Source organism: Rhinatrema bivittatum, chromosome 7 (assembly GCF_901001135.1).
Source record: "Rhinatrema bivittatum chromosome 7, aRhiBiv1.1, whole genome shotgun sequence".
Taxonomy (NCBI): Eukaryota; Metazoa; Chordata; class Amphibia; order Gymnophiona; family Rhinatrematidae; genus Rhinatrema; species Rhinatrema bivittatum.
This window is the reverse complement of record NC_042621.1, coordinates 249688932-249709860: the sequence shown is the minus strand read 5'-3', so window position 1 is coordinate 249709860 and position 20929 is coordinate 249688932. Positions and strand designations below refer to the sequence as shown.

The following is a 20929-nucleotide window of genomic DNA, read 5'->3' as shown; positions in this document are numbered from 1 at the left end:
GTAATTTGATATACTATTTGTTTTATTATATTTTTATTTTGTCTTTAAATATTTTAGTAAGTTGTAATTTTTTGTATGAGCTCATGTACATCACCTAGTATTTCTGTGTAGGTGATTCAGAAATTCAGATAAAGAAAATATCAAATTCTTCCTTTTGGCTTCTTTGAAGCACCCAGAGTGTTTACAGAATATCTTAGTGTTTGCTGCTCATCTAGAGAAGAGCAGTTTTTCTTTTACCATATTATCTTAAAATAATAAAAGTAGTCCATGTGCCTATAAATAATCACATGAGCTAAAAGATTCCAAATTTTCCTTCCTAACTGAAAAGCAGAATGTTAATACAAACAAAAATACAACTTGAAATGTTTGTATGCTAATGCCAAAAGTCTAAGAAGTAAGATGAGAGAGTTAGTGTGTAGCAGTGAATGATGACATAGACTTAATTGGCATCATAGACATAATGGAAGGAGGGTAACCAATGGGACAGTGCTCTATCAGGGTAGAGAGGAACAACTTGCTGGCAGGGTGGCACATTATGTCTGGGATGGCATGGAGTCTTGCAAGAGACTAAATACACAACTGAATTTTTATGGGTAGAAATCCGTTGGGTGTTGGGGAAGAGTATAGCGATAGGAGTATACTACCGTCCACCTGGCCAAAATGATGACAGTGAAATGGTAAGAGAAATTAAGGAAGCTAAACAAATTGATAGTGCAGAAATATTGGGAGATTTCAATTACCAGAAAAAACCGAAGCAAAAAAGCCTTGCACATTCGCAAGTAACAGAGTACCCTGGTGCAAGAAAAATTGTATCACCACCAAAAAATTCCACAAAGTCTTTTATTGCAATTCAAAGCAAAGTCAGGTGAAACAATGTTGCAGTGACGGCAACTCCATGAATTAAAGGACACATACTTTAGAGCGATCCCCCGACACGGACCATGTTTCGCTAGGCTGCATCGGGAGGGACCAGCATGTACATTAAAGTCTTCTCAGATGTACAATGGAGCGCTCCATTGTACATCTGAGAAGACTTTAATGTACATGCTGGTCCCTCCCGATGCAGCCTAGCGAAACACGGTCCGTGTCGGGGAATCGCTCTAAAGTATGTGTCCTTTAATTCATGGAGTTGCCGTCACTGCAACATTGTTTCACCTGACTTTGCTTTGAATTGCAATAAAAGACTTTGTGGAATTTTTTGGTGGTGATACAATTTTTCTTGCACCAGGGTACTCTGAGATTTCAATTACCCCAATATTGACTGGGTAAATGTAACTTCAGGACATGCTAGAGAGAGGAAGTTCCTAGATGGAATGACAGTTTTATGGAGCAATTGGTTCAGGAACAGACAAGAAATGGAGCAATTTTAGTTCTAATTCTCAATGGAGCACAGGATTTGATGAGAGAGGTAATGGTGGTGGAGACACTTGGCAATAGTGATCATAACATAATATTTGAATGAATGACTGGAAGGGGGGACTAAGTAAATCCATGGCTCTATCTCTAAACTTTCAAAAGGGAAACTTTGATAAAATGGGAAAAAGTTTAAAAAAGAAAAAAATAAAGTGCTGCTACAGAAGTTCAGTGTGCAACAGGTATGGACATTGTTTAAAAAAAAAATAATCCCATCTTAGAAGCACAATCCAAATGTATTCCATGAATTTAACGATTGCTGACATAGTTAAAAAGTGAGGTGAAAGAGGCTATTTTATCCCAAAGATCTTCATTCAAAAACTGGAAGAAGGATCCATCAAAAGAAAATGAGAAAATGCGTAAGCATTGACAAGTTAAATGTAAGACATTGACAGGCTAAGAGAGAATTTGAAAACAAGTTGGTCATAGAGGCAAAAACTCATAATAAAAACTTTTTAAAATATATCTGAAGCAGCAAGCCTGCGAGGGAGTCGGTTGTACCGTTAGATGATAGAGGGGTTAAAGAAGCACTTTGGAAGATAAGGCCATCACAGAAAGACTAAAGGAATTCTTTGCTTCGGCGTTCACTGTAGAGGATGTTGGGGAGATACCCGTTCCAGAGACTATTTTCAAGAGTGACTATTCAGATGGATTGAACCAAATCACATTGAACCTGGAAGATGTAGTAGGCCAGATTGACAAACTGAAGAGCAGTAAATCACCTAGACTCGATGATATAGATCAAGGTTCTGAAAGAACTCAAAAATGAAATTTCAGACCTATTACAATTAATTTGTAGCCTATCGTTAAAATCATCCATTGTACCTGAAGACTGGAAGGTAGCCAATGTAACCCCGATATTTAAAAAGGGCTCCAGGGGTGATCCGGGAAACTGTAGACCGGTGAACCTGACTTCAGTGCCGGGAAAAATCATGGAAACTGTTATAAATAATAAAATCACAGAACATTTAGATGGATATGGTTTAATGGGACACAACCAGTATGGATTTTCCCAAGGGAAGTCTTGCTCACAAATCTCGTACTTTTTTTTTTTTTTGAAGGGGTGAATAAACGTGAACAAAGGTGAACCGATAGATGTGGTGTATATGGATTTTTAGAAGACATTCGACAAAGTCCCTCATGAGAGGCTTCTAAGAAAACTAAAAAGTCATGGGATAGGAGACTGTCCTTTTTATGGATTGCAAATTGCTTAAAAGACAGGAACCGGAGAGTAGGATTAAATGGTCTGTATTCATAGTGGAGTGCCTCAGGGATCTGTGCTTGGACCCGTCCTTTTTAATATATTTATAAATCTCAAAAGGGGTACGACGAGTGAGGTGATAAAAATTTGCAGATGACGCAAAATTATGCAGGGTAGTTAAATCTCAAGCAGATTGTGATAAACTGCAGAAAGTCCTTTTCAGTTTGGAAGATTGGGCATCCATATGTCAGATGAAATTTAATTTGGACAAGTGCAAGGTGATGCATATAGGGAAAAATAACCCTTGCTGTAGTTAGACGATGTAGGTTCCATCTTAGGAGTTACCACCCAGGAAAGAGATCTAGGCATCATGGTGGGTAATACATTGAAGTCATCAGCTCAATGTGCTCTGACAGTCAAAAAAGCAAACAATCAGGTCAATACAGTAAAGTGCGGCCATGGTTACCCTGCTTCTAACCCGCCTTCTACTCACAATTTGGCCGCGTTAGTCCAACCCACGATTCACTATCCCCTTTAACCCATTCTTACCGCCTCTTTAAATCAACAAGTAACCCCTTCCGCCCGTGGCATGTATATGAGATGTAAACGATCGGATTAGCTATTCCCCCCCCCCCCATTCAGTAACGCGCACCCCGACTATCGCCTTTTTAACCTGCCGTTTAGCCGCGCGTTTAACCTGCTAATTTACCGCCTACCCCTACCCCTGCGTTAGAGGCAGGGGTAAGGGTAGACGGCAAACTTTCCCCCAAAAGAAAACCTAAAAACCTAAAATCCCCTCCTCCCGAAGCGACTGGACATGTAAAATATTGAAAACCTAAAATCCCCTTCTCCCAAAGCGACTTGACATGTAAAATATGTGAATAAGTGTAACAACTTACTTTTTGTTTCTTTTTCAGCCTTCTCTGCTGTCCTCTGGAGGGGGCAGCTGGCGGGGAAAGTGGCTTCCAGCGGCCCCCGCTGGTAAAGATGGACGAACGCACGCCCGTAGTGCACGGGCGCTTAAGCCAATGAAAGCACATGGACGGGCGTGCGTGACGTACGCCGTGACGTCACGCACGCGCGTTCATGTGCTTTCATTGGCTTGAGCGCCCGTCAATTTGGGCGCTCTAGCCAGCGAAGCGCGTGACGTCACGGCGTATGCTTCGCTCGCTGTAGCCAGCGAAGTGTACGCCGTGACGTCATGCGCTTCGCTGGCTCTAGCCATTGGCTTGAGCGCCCAAATTGACGGGCGCTCAAGCCAATGAAAGCACATGAAAGTGCATGCGTGACGTCACGGCGTACGTCACGCACGCCCGTCCATGTGCTTTCATTGGCTTGAGCGCCCGTGCACTATGGGCGTGCGTTCGTCCATCTTCACCAGCGGGGGCCGCTGGAAGCCACTTTCGCCGCCGGCTGCCCCCTCCGGAGGACGGCAGAGAAGGCTGAAAGGGCTGAAAAAGAAACCAAAAAGTAAGTTGGTTACACTTATTCACATATTTTACATGTCAAGTCGCTTCGGGAGGAGGGGTTTTTAGGTTTTACATATTTTACATGTCGAGTCGCTTCGGGAGGAAGGGATTTTAGGTTTTTAGGTTTTCTTTGGTTAAAGTTGGGATCACTTCCTGGTGCCTGTCATTACAAATGACATTTGAAATGACAGGTACCAGCGCACCCAGGATACTGTATAGGCGCTGTATAAAGCGCCTATACAGTAAAATGGGTTGCGCGGGCCTAACGCTTTACGGACGCTTCTTGGACGCGGCTTGCATTTGCAAGCTATTTAAATACAGTATCGAGCAGTAGGTGAGCCGGACTGTGCGTGCGGCAAACGCGGGTGCGCCCGGCACTAACGCAGCTCTTCCTACCGCGCCTTACTGTATCGGCCTGAATGTTAGGAATTATTAGGAAGGAAATAGCGAATAAAACGATGGATGTCATAATGCCTCTATCTCGCTCAATGGTGAGACCGCATCTGGAATACTGTGTGCAATTCTGGTCGCTGCATTTCAAAAAAGATATACTTGCACTGGAGAAAGTACAGTGATGGGCAACCAAAATGATAAAGGGCATGGAATAGCTCCCGTATGAGGAAAGGCTGAAGGGGATGTGATAGAGATGGCTGAGGGAGGATATGATAGAGGTCTACAAAATCATGAAAAGACTTAAACAGGTAAATGTAAATCGGTTATTTACACTCTCAGACAATAAAAGGACTAGGGGACCCTCCATGAAGTTAGCAAGTAGCTCATTTAAAACAAATTAGAGAAAATTCTTTTTCACTCAACAAATAATTAAACTCTGGAATTCATAGCCAGAGGATGTGGTTATGGCAGTTAGTGTAACTGGGTTTACAAAAAGTTTAGTTCCTAGAGGAGAAGTCCATAAACTGCTTTTAATCAATAAGGAATAATAGCTTGGGATCTATTTATTGTTTGGGTACATGCCAGGTACTTGTAACTTGGATTGGCCATTGTTGGAAACAGGATGCTGGGCTTGATGGACCCTTGATCTGACCCAGTATGGCATGTCTTATGTTCTTAACCCAGGTATCCACTCCCTACCATTGTCAGTGAGGAAAAAGGCCTTTACAAACCCTGGGAAGATGGTTCCTCAGATGTTTCGGATCCCAATGCATCAGATGGCGTCCCCTCAGATCCGACTGCTCTTGATGACCTCTCCTTCATAGGTTTTGTCAGGTTGATGGCGGAAGCCAGTCTTTCAGTTGTAATGGAGGAGGATACCCATCACAAGATGCTGGATATTCTCCAGTACGTGGAGCTTCCTAAGGAAATCATGGCAGTCCCAGTGCACGAATCCTTTATGGAGTTACTGATGAGAATGCAAGAACACACTCTCGGTGCCTGCTATAAATAGAAAGACGGAAGTAATATATCTCATCCAGAAGACTCTCAGATTTGACAAGTGACGGCTGCCACACCAATCGGTTGTAGTCTAATCCACTCTCAAAAAGGCCAAGAGCACTTGGACCCATTCCTCTGTGCCCCCAGGGAAGGATCAGAAGGTCATGGATGCTCTTGGGAGAAAGGTGTTTCAGGATGCTGTGCTCATCACCCATATAGGGCCTACCAGCTCTCTATGGGTCAGTATATGCAGGACATCCTGAAGCAGGTGCAGGAAGTGGCCAAGTAGCTGCCTCAGCAGCAGGACACTCTTCAGGCCCTGGTGCATAAGGGTCTGGAGTGTGGGAAACACAAGTTCTGTTCAACCTATGATGTTTTCAAGATGACATCAAGGGTCTCTGCGGCAGGGATCTGCGCCTGCAGATTCACCTGCCTGCAGGCCTTGTATCTGTCAGGAGGTGCAGGAATGACTTGCTGATGTGCCGTGCACAGGAGAAAATCTCTTCAGAGATAAGATGGAAACGGTGGCTCAAATTTGGGCTTACCATGCGACACTTCAGTAGCTCTCCACTGGTACTGAGGACCCATCCTCATCCAGAAGGCCTTCAAGGTCTGACCATAAGAAATCTTTCTTCTGCCTAAGGAGATACTATTCTCTGCCACCTCAGCCTGGTCAGCAGCATAGCATCCAAGGTAACAGAGGGCCCCAAAGCCCCAGCCAGCACCTCAGTCAACTCCTGGGACTGTGTTTTGACTGAATCGAAAGGTGCAGTCAAGTGCACCATACCCGTGGTGGTGGACCATCCGGTTGGGAGTAGGCTGCAGTTCTACAAAATCTGGTAGTGCAGTATAACCTTAGACCAGTGGGTCCTCTCCCTTGTTTGCAGAGAGAACAAATTAAACCTATTGAATGCCCCACCAAATTGACCCGAATCCATTTTGGGGACTGGTAGCACATCAGGAGGTGCTTTTAGCAGAGCTCTCCTCCCTGTTTAACAGCCAGAGCAGTCAAACCTGTTCCACCAAGGCAAAGAGGGCAGGGTATTCTACTTCAGATACTTCCTGATTCCAAAGAAAGTAGGGGGACTCCATTCCATCCTAGACCTAAGGGCCTTGAACAAATTTCTAAAAAGAGAAAAGTTCAAGATGGTTTCCCTGGGCACCTTGATCCCGTTCCTGCAAGAAGGGGACTGGCTATGCTCTCTAGATCTGAAAGACGCATAGATTTGCATCAAGATCTTCCCCAGCCACCTGAAGTATCTCTGATTCATGTTGGGGGAAAAGCACTTCCAGTACCACATTCTGCCATTTGGGTTGGCATCTGCCTAGTGGGTCTTTACCAAATGTCTGGCCATGGTGGTGGCGCACTTTCGCAGAGTGGGAGTCCATGTTTGCCCCTATCTGGATGATTGGCTGGTCAAGAGTGTCTCTCGGTCACGGTCTGAAAGGTCCATGTGTTCAACGATTCAGGTGTTGGAGTCTCTAGGATTTGTTATCCACTACTCCAAGTCCAATTTCAACCCATCACCTCAGTTGGACTTCATAGGAGCCCTGCTAGACACATCTCAGTCCAAGATCTTTTACCGTGGCAACAGACCATCACACTGATGTCCATTGCAGTAGAAATTCAACAGAGCCAGCAGGTATCAATTTGTCGCATGTTGAGACTGTTGGGCTACATGGCCACCACAGTATACATCACATATGCATGCATTCCCAGGAAGTAAAGAGCCCAATGGACCTTACAATATCAGTGGTTTCAGACCAATCAGGATTTGCAGGACTGCACCCGAATCACTCTGTCCCTCTGGGACACCTTATCCTGGTGGTGAGAAAATTACAACCTGGAATAAGGTGTAACTTTCCAAATTCCTTGGGTTCAAATTGTCCTAACCATGGGTGCATCTACCCAGGGCTAGGGAGCCCATGTAGATGGGCTCAGCATCAAGGGACAATGGTCCGCCCAGGAACTTCTGTCAAATCAATTTCCTGGAGTTCTGGGTGATCAAATACGCTCTGTGGGTTTCAGAGATCAGCTGCCCAACAAAGATGTATTGATCCAGATGGGCAACCAAGTTGCAAAGTACTATATCAGAAGCAGGGAGGATAACAAAGTTAGCACAAATTTTATCCAGTTTACAATGGTGTAGCCGCAATATTCAATATATGTCTATCTTAAAGTAAGCCAGCTAACTATAGCTGGCTAACTTTAGGACATCTCTTTGGTCCAATCAGATTTAGCCCGAAAAGTCATCCAGCTAACTCTGAATATCAGACTACGCTATATTAGGACCCTGGTTAAAGATGAGAGTGCTTCCCCAAAAAGCCTTTAATCTTAGTTACTGAAAGGGTGGACAAAAGAGAAACATTGTGAATAGTTGTTATAAGATTCTAATATCCCAGGAACTTCCTGATGTGAAATGAGTAAAATGCACTTCTTTGACACTTAGCATATTCAAACGAGTACAACAAGTTGCTGATTTTGTCCAGAGATTTAACACCATTTCATAATATTTATTAATGCATTTTTACAATTATCTATTAACCCTTTCTAGAATCTTGAGATTGCTGTTTAAACCTCAGTAACGAAGGGTGGCTAGAAGGGAATTCATTATTTCCCTTTTTAAACCCATAGGGTTCACCTATGCTGTACTTCATCACCCCCCTCCCTTTCCCCTCTACACACACACACCCACACCCATCATTCCCTCCAGAAGAAAGACGTGTATATTTCAGTTTACACTCATTTGCTTGAGGATTGATAAACTTCCTTTCTATTTCTAGCATCCTGGAAGTATTTTTAAGATTTTATACACAATACACTTTTTATTTTGTCATCGTAATTTATTGTAAGATGCCGTGGATGAAAGTACCAAATACATGTTAATCTTATACATGTTAAAATCTGCATGTAATTTGAGAATAGAAAACTCAAATATATTTTTCTTCTTTTCAAGGGTGAAATAAAAGTCAGTGAGCTTAATTAGCAAGGGGAGTATATAGTATATTCAAGTTGAAAATCTTAGTGTTAAGAACTTGCTTCTGTGATTTATTCAGGATCACTGGAACAGCAGAAAACAGACTAAATCAACTGCTAATCAAAGTCAGGAGGAGGAGGAGGCTGCCACTAAATCTGTCAGTACGGAAGGTCAGAGTGGAAAGGTGGTGAAAAAGACAAGTCTATTCTCTGAAGATGAGGAAGAGGATTTGTTTGCAATCACTAAGGACAGGTGAAAAGAACTGTTAAAATGTACATTTTTAGTGCTTGGAAGAAGCAACAATGTCTCCTGCTTACAAGAGTCAAAGTAGCAGTGTTGCCTCCTTATTTTAAATTTTGTACCAAGGAGACGGAGGTGGGAGGGGGAAGGGGGATATAGGAAATGACTGGATTTCTCTGATCTATATGACGCATCATAGGCCAAGTCATCAATAAGCTTATAAAGTGGCTAAGTGATAATGGCTTAGCCTATGACAAATCATCCTAGAAAATAGGCCTGGAAGGGACTTATAAAAGTCATTCAGTCTATCCACTTGCCTCCAAATAGGCTCCACTATACCTTTTTCAACATGAGGGCAATATTCAGTAAGGCGGCAAGCAGTAAAGTTATCTGGATAAAGTTACCCAGATAAGTTTAGACAAATATTTACCAGGAATAAGTGAGGTGATCAAATTTGCAGATGACACAAAATTATTCAAAATTGTTAGATTACTAGAGGGTTATGAGAAATTGAGAGGACCTTGCATGACTGGGAGACAGGGCATCCAAATGACAGATGAAATTTAATGTGGACAGGTGCAAAGTGATGCATGTAGAAAAGAGCAACCCAAATTATACCTGCACAATGCAAAGTTCCACAGTAGAGTCTATATAAGCAATGAAATTTAGATTGCAAAGGATTTTCTGTCTTTAATTACTGTGCAATATATCTGAAAGTTAAGTTTTTTTGTTGAGGGAAAAACTTAATCTAGCACCAAGTGTTGTCATTCCCATAAAAGTGCTGCCGATATAATCGCAAGCCTATTACTCCCTCCTTTTATATTTAAATTTTAGCAGTGAGTCTATAAAAATAAACAATTCAAAAAAGTGCAGACTTATCTTGTGTGTCCAGATTTGTTGAATAAAAATTGAGCATTGAATTCAAATCCGGAGTCCAACATGAATTACGTTTTGTCTTGTGTTGCTGCATCAGGGTGTTCTCCAATTGTTATAAATTGCACTCCTATTCTTTAAATGGCAACAAGACGTCTGCCAAACAAGGTGAAATGTTATTCATGTCTGACTCCTTTTTTAATTCATTGCTCACAATCATTTTTATTCAACAAATCTGAGCATTCCACAAGATAAGTTTGTGCACAGAAGGATAACTGTTAGTCTGGTGTAGCAAAAATGACAGGAGTCAGGTGGCATCTTATAGATTATCCTCGAAAACTCATGCTTCAAAAAACTGGTTAGCCTAGGTACCACCCAAGTCCTGTTATTTTAGACAGAGACAGACACACACACACACTCCAGGTGGATGGGGGATTACTCAGATCCAACATCAGGAAATATTTCTTCAGGATGTCTGGAATTCCCTGCCAAAAGGGGTGGTAAAGATGAAAACAGAAAAATGAATTTTAAAAGACATGGAATAAACACTCTGGATCCCTAAAGGCTGGAGGTGGAATGAAGAAGAGGCACGGAGATAACCTGTAAGGAGCAGCAATTACTACCACCTAACATAAAGAAGGCATGGGGATTACTACCCTTAACCAATTAGCCTTGGCGAAACTGCAACATCACTCTCTGCTTTGATGACCACTGGGGTGGGGGGAGGGGGAGAAATTGGATTCAGACAACAGCTAATGCTGGGCCCTGATTTTTTTCGCTCCAGGATACTGATACACAGACATTAGGGAAAAGGCGCAGGACTGCTTCTGTGACCAAGTCCAAAAGCAAAGCATAGTCAAACAGCATTATCTGAATTATCAAGGGTCCATCAAGCCCAGCATCCTGTTTCCAACAGTGGCCAATCCAAGACACAAGAACCTGGCAATTACCCAAACACTAAGAAGATCCCATGCTACTGATGCAATTAATAGCAGTGGCTATTCCCTAAGTAAACTTGATTAATAGCAGTTAATGGACTTCTCCAATAACTTATCCAAACCTTTTTTGAACCCAGCTACACTAACTGCATTAACCACATCCTCTGGCAACAAATTCCAGAGCTTCTATCCTTAACATAACCATTGAGAGAAACCTGCACAGAATGGAAGTTACTATCCTTAACAGAAAGATGAGAGTAACTTGCATGAAGTGGCATTACTACTAAAAGAAACTTGCTGAGCAGACTGGATGGACCATATGGTCTTTTTACTATTACACACACAAGGACTCATCAGCTGCAAGCGGGATGGGGGCCTCCATCATCTTCAGCTGCACTTAAAGCTGCCAGGCCTCACTTGACTTCAGCCATGAGCAGGATGGGCTCTGCTCATGTCCCACCAGGGCCTTTATCTTCTTCAGCTGCAAGTGGGATGGGTTCCGCTCACAGCCCACTGGGCATCTCCAAATTCTACTTTAAAAAAATGCAAGACAATTCTGTGCAAATTCTGCTTCCACAGTAGTGCAGAATTTCTCCAGAAGTAGTCTGTTCAGTGGCAGTGGGGTGAATAAATTAATAGTAAGATGCCAGTACAACTGAGAGCTATATAGGCAATTACTATTCACTACAGTACCTCTTCTCCTATCACTGGGCTTTCTCAGCATTTTTTGGAGGGTGGAAGAATCAGGCTTGGCCTTGCTACAAGTTCTGATTTTTCGTGGGTGAGAGGGGTTGCCCAGCAGTACAGGTACTAGTAAGTCATCTTGAGGAAATGGGAAGTGGGACCCCTCTAGTTTTTTGGGATTTTTTTTTTTTTTTAATTAATCTTCGGCCCTGCTGGCCCCACTACAATTTATATTCATTTGGATGGAGGTCAGTAATTAGCTGCTGCTTGGCTACTATTAAAAAAAAAAAAAAAAAAGTTATCAAGCTAGCTTTAGACATGCAATTTTTTGATCAGAGTTACCTGATAAATTTCAGCCATGCCTCCACCCTGCCCCTTTTATATCTGGCTAAGTTTTAGATTAATAATTACTTATCTGATCAATAGTAGATGGGATATTTAAACCTTAGTGTTTTGTCTGGCTAAGTCGTGAACTTAGCTGGACAAAACCTTTTGATTACGGACTCCCATTTGTCTAATCTGCTCTTAAAAGCCAGCAGAGGGACCAGCACCAAGGCTAAAGCACCAGCACCATAGCCACAACCTGAAGAATCTGGATTCAGATCCCACATTAAGCAGGATTGGTCCAGCCTGGGTATTCCAGGAAGATAACACTCATGCTTGAGGAAGGAAGGAAGGAGGATTGCTGTAACTGCTGCTGCCGCTGCTGTGACATGCATGCCAAGTGCTGCTGAGGATGCGCCTTGGGTTGGCAGAAAATAAAGAGGGACGGAAGATGGGAGAGCATATGGGGGGAGGGGAAGCCCCCCCCTTCAAAAAAACAAAACAAAACCCAAATCAACCAAAAACAGTGACACACTGCCAGGCAGAAGGACCTAGTTTCAATGTCTGGTCCAGGAGTCTGCTTTCCAGGCCAGTCTGTTCTAGGAGATGCTGCAGAGGCAGCATTGACCATCCCTGGGGGGGAGGGAGTCCCTATCATCACAAGACAGCAACACCTAGTGGCTAGATTTAGGACTCAAGATTGCACGGTTTCAAAAGGAGCCCTGCTACACCAGTCCAGCCTTGACAAGTGGGTTATTTTCCACTACCAGCAGATGGAGGCAGGCAACATTGTTTTCCTGGAGACATCACAGCCACTACTTAGGAGTTGGTGCTAACAGCAGGAACCCAGTATTTTCTGCCTCTCACAAATGGTAGGTCTGGTTTGGTGCAGCAATGCGAACCCAATCCTTGTTTGCCAGCCCCTTTTGGGGGTGCTTGGTTGAGCTTGGATGCGCAGTGTTTTCAAAAAATAAAAATATATAAAGTCAGATAAAGTGAGTCATCTTTATTCTGAGGAGGTTTGCATATTCCCTTCTGTTTGCCTGTCCTGTTTGGCTTTTTTCCTCCTCTGTCGTCTCGCCCCCCCCCCCCCCCCCTTTCCAAAATTCGTTACAGCCTTTGCTGTTTTAAAAAGAGAAAAGGAACAAGAGAGCCTTTCTGTGCTGGCCAGGCTGGGGCAGTTACACTGCAACAGGTGGGGCTTCTGCACTACGGGATACATTGTGGCCAGCTTTCAGTGGCCTGTGGGGGACAGTGCTGGCGAAATTTCGAGATGCTGCAGGGAGGAAGGGATAGCATGAGGCTCACAGCAATGCAAGACCTGCGGGGCCCTGCGAGCCACATTAGAAAAGGGCCAGGTTTCCCTGGCATGCACTCAGACAGGAGAGACTCCTAAGTGTACTGTATGCCTAGTGCCTTCCCTACCTCATGACTCTATCTTTGGTTTGCCAACTTTGGAAGGGCATGACATGCGGGCTGGCACTCTGCCTTTAGAGACAGTGGCCATTTTGATCTCACCCACGTGCTTGGGACCATACCTTGTAACAGCACTGGGAATCTGGGGAGAGCTGGATGAGCCCCTGATTTTGGTCTCATCAATTCTTCCAGTGGGGCCATCACTGGCGGGGGGTCTACATCAGCTGATGTGATTTTATACCAGGTTTTTATTTTCCCTTCATTTTTTTTACATCAGGCCTTTTGTGCATTTTCTCAATTGGGGAGGAGTCATATCAAGGGGTCCAGAGGATCTTGGCTTGATTCCTTCTCCCCTGGTCCCCGCTAAAAAGACACTACTGACAATCAATGCACCGAGGCTGCCATGGGAGGACCCCCACAGCATCCCTAGAGGAAGAAGAGATCCTACCGGGCCTGAAAATCCATCTCTTCCATCGGGAAGGAGAATATTTTTGATTGAGCAGGTGGTTGTGTGCCTGCATCTGGAAGAAGTAAGCCATGGGAGGTTTCAATTTGGGACTCCATTATTAAAGGGAAACCTGAAACCATTATGGCCTTTCCCCTCCATCCAGAAGTGGAGGAGATGATGTTGGAGGAGTGGGAATCTCCGGAGTTGGGCTTGAGAGGAGTACAGTGGCTATACCCTCTCCTGAAAGCAGTGCTGAAGTTTTCCAGGGTGGATGCTTCAGTCACAGCTGTGACCAGGTGTACCATCATTCCTGTGGAAGGGGGCATCTCTGAAGGATCCACAGGACAGGAAGATGGAGCCTGAGGAACTTGTTTCTCTTCTTCAACAGCGATACAGATTTCTATCTGTTCAGCTCTCGTTGTTCAGGCTCTCCATTGCTATATCCAACAGCTCCCTGAAAGTGAGGAGATGGCTAGGATGGAGTGCACTGTGGCGTTTCTGGCAGATGCTCTGTATGGTTTATTATGGAATTCCGCTCGGTCAGTGCCCTCTTGGTCGCTGCACATTGCCTCTTGTGGATTCGCAGTTGGGCAACTGACTCTTGGTCAAAGATCCAACTGGGGAAGTTAACCTTTAAAGGGTCACTTGCTCTTTGGGGAAGATCTGGACCAGTTGGTTAAGAACCTCTGTGATCCTAAACCCCAGTGTTTGCTGGAAGGTAAGGGCTACTACTTCTACAAAGCTGGCAGAGGTTTGGACAATTCCGTGCCTCCTGAAGGCTTCCAGATAGACAGTATTTTGGTGCCACCTCTATGTTTTTGGGGTCCCGAGGATGGGGGGCCAGACCTTTTTGTGGATCCAGAAAACAAAGGGAAGATTCCAGTACCTCTGCAGGGACCAGTATAGCCTCATGAGATTCTGCAGATTCACTCACTTTTGACACCTATAGGAGGCCCATAGACTTGCATTGCCCCATTTGAGACGTCTTCATGGTCTCCTCTTCTGTTCCAGCCAAGCAGAGGGTGGTTCACGAGACTTTGCTGACGCTGCAGCTGTAGCGGAAAGTGGCACCAGTGCCCTCGTCAGAACAATATTTAATCCATTTAATTCATGCTCCCCCAAAAGGAAGTCTCCTTCTGGCCCATCCTGAAGGTCAAGAATGTGAACCACTGCCTGCGGATTCCTCATTTATACATGGAAACTTTGAGGTCTGTTCTGGCAGCAGTTTAACAGGATGAGTTCCTGTGTGTGCTGGAGTTGTCAGAAGCCTATCTCCTCATTCCCTTTTGGGATGGGGATCAAAGGTATTTACAGTTTTGTATGCTCAGAGAGCATGTCAAAGTGTTACTCTTTAGTCTTGTGACTGTGCCACGGGTTTTCACCATGGCAGCAGCTCTCCCAGTGCAAGGGAATTCTAGTCCACCTGTACCTCAACAATTTGTTAATCCGGGGCACCATCTTGAGAGGAGGTTGAGCGCATGTCTCGAGTGGTTCAGTTTTTAAAAGGCTTGGGCTGAGTGGTCAATTTTTCAAAAAGCAGCCTATAGCCAACACAGTCTCTGGAGTATCTGGGGGCACGGTTTGAAACACAGGTGGGACAGGTCTTCCTCACGGAGGGGAGAATGCGCAAGCAATTTGGTCAAATCCAGACTATTCTAGATGCTCGGCCTGATGGCAGTGACTCTGGACTTGGTTCCATGGGCCTGGGGTTAATATATGCCCTCTGAGTCTATCCTGTCTGTGGTTTCTACAATCTCAAGACTATGGAGTATGTCTTCCTGTAAGCCAGGCAGAGTGCCAGTTGCTGCATAAGTGGTTGGTTTCTGACCACTTGTTGAAGGGAGTTAGCCTTACTTCTCTGGATTGGATCTTAATTAACACAGCCGTAAGCCTCTCAGGCTAGGGGACTCATTGTCAAGATCTGGTAGCCCAGGGGATTTCAATGGAGGCCTCGTAGTCTGTCAACTGCCTAGAGACCAGAGTGATTTGTCTAGCTCTCCTCTGTTTCTTTATGCTCTTTTGAGGGTGAGCCATCCGGGAATCAGCGGGGGGCGGGGGGAACCAGGAGTTGTGGTAACTCTGCGAAGATGACACTCCTTTTCCCATGGGTGGAGTAGAATCTACATCTCTGTCAACAGCACACATCATCAGTCTGGAAAAGGTCTTGACTGACTTTCTCAGCTGCAGTCTGCTAAATCCCAGAGAATGGAAGCTGAGTTTGGCAAGCTTCCGCAGAATTTTTCACAGATGGGGTCATACTCAGGTGGATTTGATGGCAACCAGGCAGAACTCAAAGACTGACCGGCTCTTCAGCTGAAGTAAAAAGCAGGGGTCAATGGAAATGAATGCCCTCATTCAGCCCTGGCCTGGCAGGGGAACTGCTGTACATGTTCCCTCCATGGGCATTTATAGGCAGATTGTTATGATGGATAGAGCTGGAGAACAATTGTGTCATTCTGGTGGCTCCAGATTGGCCATGCAGACCCTAGTATGCGGGTCTGCTTCAGCTCCAAGTAGACCAATCCCATTCTCCTCTTGAAGGTGCAGGGTTCTCTGCCTCAGGAGCCTGTGGACTTGGAGAATCCAGCTCTATTCTGTCTTACAGCCTGGCTTATGAGCAGCAAACACTCTGCAGGAAGAGGTATTCTTCAGCAGTGATTTCCACACTACTGAAGTCTTGAAAGTGGACCACTTTAATTGGCTTACATTCAAGTCTGGTGCCTGTTCAAGTATTTCTGTGAGTCTAGAGCAGAAGCCCCCTGACAAGCTATAGCTCCCTGTATTTAGGCCATTCTCCAGCAAAACTTGGACCAAGAGCTAGCCCTGAACTTCTTAAAGGGGTCAGTGAAGGCTTTCTCTCAGTTGTGGGCCCCTGGTAACGAGCTCTCTACATCAGTTCACATGGATGTGTCCTGGTTTTTGGAGGGGCATGAAAAGGTTTCAATCTCCTTTTTTCATTCCATCATTCCCCCATGGGATCTCAATCTAGTGTATTGCAAGGGAAAAGCTCAGTAAGCGACAATCCACTGGGAACACTGAGAGGAGAGGATCACCTTGCTGGTGGCTGGAAAGAATCAGTAAGTACTACTTGGAGAAATTTTTAAAATGTAAAAGTATTGGAGAGAAGAAAACTATTGGGGTGTATTTTTTAACGTGTTTGTGTGTTTTGTTTTAAATAGGTAGATAGGCAGGCAACCAGCAGAAGTTTGTGTTTGTATTTGCCAACCCTCCCACCCACCCCTAGCTCATCTTTTAATTTATAGACAGTTATCACTTTCACACTTAAAAAAAAAATGTATATATATTTTTTTTAAATCAAATCAGCCTTTTAACTTAAACGCAGAAATTCTCCACAACATATCAAGAGTTTGATCATTCCCTTGTAGGTCACTACCAGATATATAATGAATACACTAATACATTTAAAGGACCCTAATTGTTCGCATTCCTACTCCAATAGCAACCAAAAACTTAACTAGGAACTGAACAAATTTAAGATCAAGGCAGCAATCCAGCAGCAACAGGGCCTCCCAGTTGTTTGCATCGAGTGTCACATGTATGATTTTTTACTTGCCGGTGAGCAATTGTATGTGGGCATCCGATGCAAAGAGCTGCTGTCTCTCAGAGAATGATTTCAATCTCTGGAGGCTAGAGTGGCAGACCTGGAGGAACTGAGGCAGTCAGAGAGGGATATAAATGAGACCTTCAGGAATATAGTAGCCATGTCCCAACTCGGTCTGGCAGCCCTGGTGCTGCCTTGGAGGAGAAAGGTTTCATGATCGGAGTCCATCAACCTGCTGCAGTAGGAAATTATCCTGTAGCAAGGACCTGCTCTCCAGGTGATGCATTGTCCTATCACACCGAGGATGTCTCTCCCAGGGCTACTGACCAGGAGGGAAGTGTTAGGTTGGCCATCATAGTTGGTGATTCAGTCATTAGGAATGTAGACAGCTGGATGGCTGCTGGGCATGAGGATCGCCTGGTAACATTCCTACCTGGTACGAAGGTGGCGGATATCACTCATCACCTAGATAGGATTTTAGACAGTGCTGGGGAGGAGCGGCTGTCGTGGTACATGTGGGCAACAGTGTTCTGGAAGCCAAATGCAGGCTCTTAGGTAGAAAGCTGAAATCCAGAACCTCCAAGGTAGCATTCTCTGAAATGCTCCCTGTTCCACGCTCAGGACCCCAGAGGCAGGCAGAGCTCTGGAGTCTCAATGGGTGGATGAGATGATAGTGCAAGGAAGAAGGATGCAGTTTTGTAAAGAAATGGGGAACCTTTTGTGGAAAGCGGAGTCTTTTCTGAAGGGATGAGCTCCACCTTAACCAGGGTGGAACCAGGCTGCTGGCGCTAACCTTTAAAAAGGAGAGAGAGCAGCTTTTAAACTATTCCAAAGGGAAAGCTCAGCAGCACATGGTTCAGAGGGAGGTATCTTCAAAGGATACTAATGAAGCTTTAGAGTTAGGGCATCCCAACAGAGAGGTTCCAATAATAAAAGTAGTCCATGTGCCTACAATTAAAAACTCACCTGAGCTAAAAGATTCCAATTTATCCCTCTCAACTGAAAACCAGAATGTAAATACAAACAAAAAACAAACTTTGAAATGTTTGTATGCTAATGCCAAACATCTAAGAAGAAAGATGGGAGATAGCAGTGAATGATGACATTGTCTTTCAGATGCCAATTAAGTCTTAGTGGAAAGAGGATAACCAATGGGATAGTGCTATACCGGGGTACAAATTATATCATAATGACAGAGAGGAGCATATTGGTGGCGGGGTGGTGCTTTATGTCCAGGATGTTATAGAGTCCAATAGGATAAAGATCCTGCATAAGACTAAATGCACATTTTAATCTTTATGGTAGAAATCCCTTGGGTGTTGGGGTAGAGTATAGTGATAGGAGTATACTACCGTTCACCTGGCCAAAATGATGAGATGGACAGTGAAATGCTAAGAGAAATTAGGGAAGCTAAGCAAACTGGTAGTGCAGTAATAATAGGAGATTTCAATTTTCCCAATATTGACTTGGTAAGTGAAACATCAGGGCATGCTAGAAAGATATAGTTCTTGGATGGAGTAAATGACAGTTTTATGGAGCAGTTGGTTCAGGAACTAACGAGAGAGGGAGCAATTTTAGATCTAATTCTCAGTGGAGATTAGGATTTGGTGAGAGAGGTAACGGTGGTGGGGCCGCTTGGCACTATTGATCATAATATGATTAAATTTGAATTAATGACTGGAAGGGGGAACAGTAAGTAAATTCACGGCTCTAGTGCTAAACTTTCAAAAGGGAAACTTTGATAAAATAAGAAAAATAGAAAAAATCTGAAAGTTGCAGCTACAAAAGTAAAAAGTGTGCAACATCCTAAAAGAACATTCCAGATGTATTCCACACATTAAGGAAGGTGGAAGGAATGCAAAACTATTACGGGCATGGTGAAAGAGGCTGTTTTTAGCCAAAATTTCTTCATTCAAAATTGGAAGAAGGATCCATCAGAAGAAAATAGGATAAACCATAAGCATTGGCAAGTTAAATGTAAGACATTGATAAGCCAGGCTAAGAGAGAATTTGAAATGAAGTTGGCCTTAGAGGCAAAACTCACAATAAAAACTTTTTTAAAATACATCTGAAGTAGAAAACCTGTCGTCTGGACTATTGGATGATCAAAGAGTTAAAGTGGCACTTAGAGAAGATAAGGCCTTTGCGGAAAGATTAAACAATGTCTTTGCTTTGGTGTTCACTGAAGAGGATGTTGGCGAGATAACCATTCCAGAAGGTTTTCATGGGTGGTAATTCAGATCAACTTAACCATATCACAGTGAACCTGGAAGATGTGGTAGGCCTGATTGACAAACTGAAGAGTAGTAAATCACCTGGACTGGACGGTATACACCCCAGGGTTCTGAAAGAACTAAAAAATGAAATTTCAGACCTATTTCAATTAATTTTTAACCTATGATTAAAACCATCCAATGTACCTGAAGATTGGAAGATGGCCAATGTTAACCCCTATATTTAAAAAGAGATCTGGGAGTGATCCGGGAAACTAGACAGGTGAGCCTGGCCTCAGTTCTGGAAAAAATCATGGAAACTGTTATAAATAATAAAAGCACAAAACATTTAGATAGGCATGGTTTGAGACACAGCCAGTATGGATTTGCCCAAGGGAAGTCTTGCCTTAAAAATCTCCTACATTATTTTGAAGGGGTAAATAAACATGTGCACAAAGGTGAACCGGTAGATGTAGTGTATTTGGATTTTCAGAAGACATTCGACAAAGTCTCGCATGAGAGGCTTCTAAGAAAACTAAAAAGTCATGGGATAGGAGGTGATGTCCTTTTATGGATTGCAAGCTGGTTAAAAGACAAGAAATAGAGTAGATTAAATGGTCAGTTTTCACAGTTGAAAATGGTGAACAGAGGAGTGCCTCAGGGATCTTTATGAAGACCGGTGTTTTTTAATATATTTATAAATTATCTGGAGAGGAGTTCAGCAATTGAGGTGATCAAATTTGCGAATGACACAAAATTATGTAGAGTAGTTAAATATCAAGCAGATTGTGATGAATTGCAGGAGGACCTTGAGAGACTGGAAGATTGGGCTTCCAAATGGCAGATTAAATTTAATGTGGACAAGTGTAAAGTGATACATATAGGGAAAAATAACCCTTGCTATAGTTACGCAATGTTAGGTTCTATCTTAAGAGTTACCACCCAGGAAAGAGATCTAGGTGTCATAGTGGATAAATCATTGAAATTGTCGCCTCAGTGCGCTGTGGTGATCAAAAAAACAAACAGAATGTTAGGAATTATTAGGGAATGGAAAAAAAACGGAGGATGTAATAATGCCTCTGTTGCTCCATGGTGAGACCATACCTTGAATACTGTGTGCAATTCTGGTCACCGCATCTCAAAAAGGATATAGCTGCACTTGAGAGAGTGCAGAGAAGGGCGACCAAAATGATTAGGGTCTTGGAACGGCTGCCCTATGAGGAAAGGCTAAAGAAGTTAGTTCTGTTCAGTTTGGAGAAGAGATGATTGAGTGGGGATATGATAGAAGTCTAAGCAATAATGAAAGGACATGAACAAGTTAATATATATTTGTTATTTATTCTCTCAGATAATAGAAGGACCAGGTGGCACTCCATGAAGTTAGCAAGTAACTCGTTTAAAACAAATCGAAGAAAATTCTTTTTCACTCTGCGCATAGTTAAGCTTGGAATTCATTGCTGGAGGATGTGATTACAGCAATTAGTGTAACTGGGTTTAAAAAAGGTTTGGATAAGTTCCTAGAGGAAAAATCCATAAACTGCTATTACGGTAATTAATAAATAATAGTAGTTTGCGATTTATCTAATATTTGGGTTCTTGCCAGGTACTTGTGACTGGGATTGGCCACCGTTGGAAACAGGATGCTGGGCTTAATGACCCAGTATGGCATATCTTATGTTCTTATGCTGAGAGTCCAAGTGGAGATCCCTTTTGAGGCTTTTGGGACAGAGTTCTTTGAAGGATTTGTCTGTTAAAATAGCATTTCTGGTCGATATTTG

The 20929-nt window shown here is 43.5% G+C and overlaps 1 protein-coding gene across 3 annotated transcripts in view; it reads left to right on the top strand.

Moving 5' to 3' along the window:
- The window catches only part of LOC115095822 (WASH complex subunit 2A-like), a 257808-nt gene that overhangs the window by 128763 nt on the left and 108116 nt on the right, over positions 1-20929 (top strand). For all 3 annotated transcript variants that reach the window (XM_029610022.1, XM_029610023.1, XM_029610021.1), the window contains exon 19: positions 8533-8705. In XM_029610022.1, coding sequence (XP_029465882.1) covers positions 8533-8705 — 173 coding nt within the window. The remainder of the gene's footprint in view (positions 1-8532; positions 8706-20929) is intronic.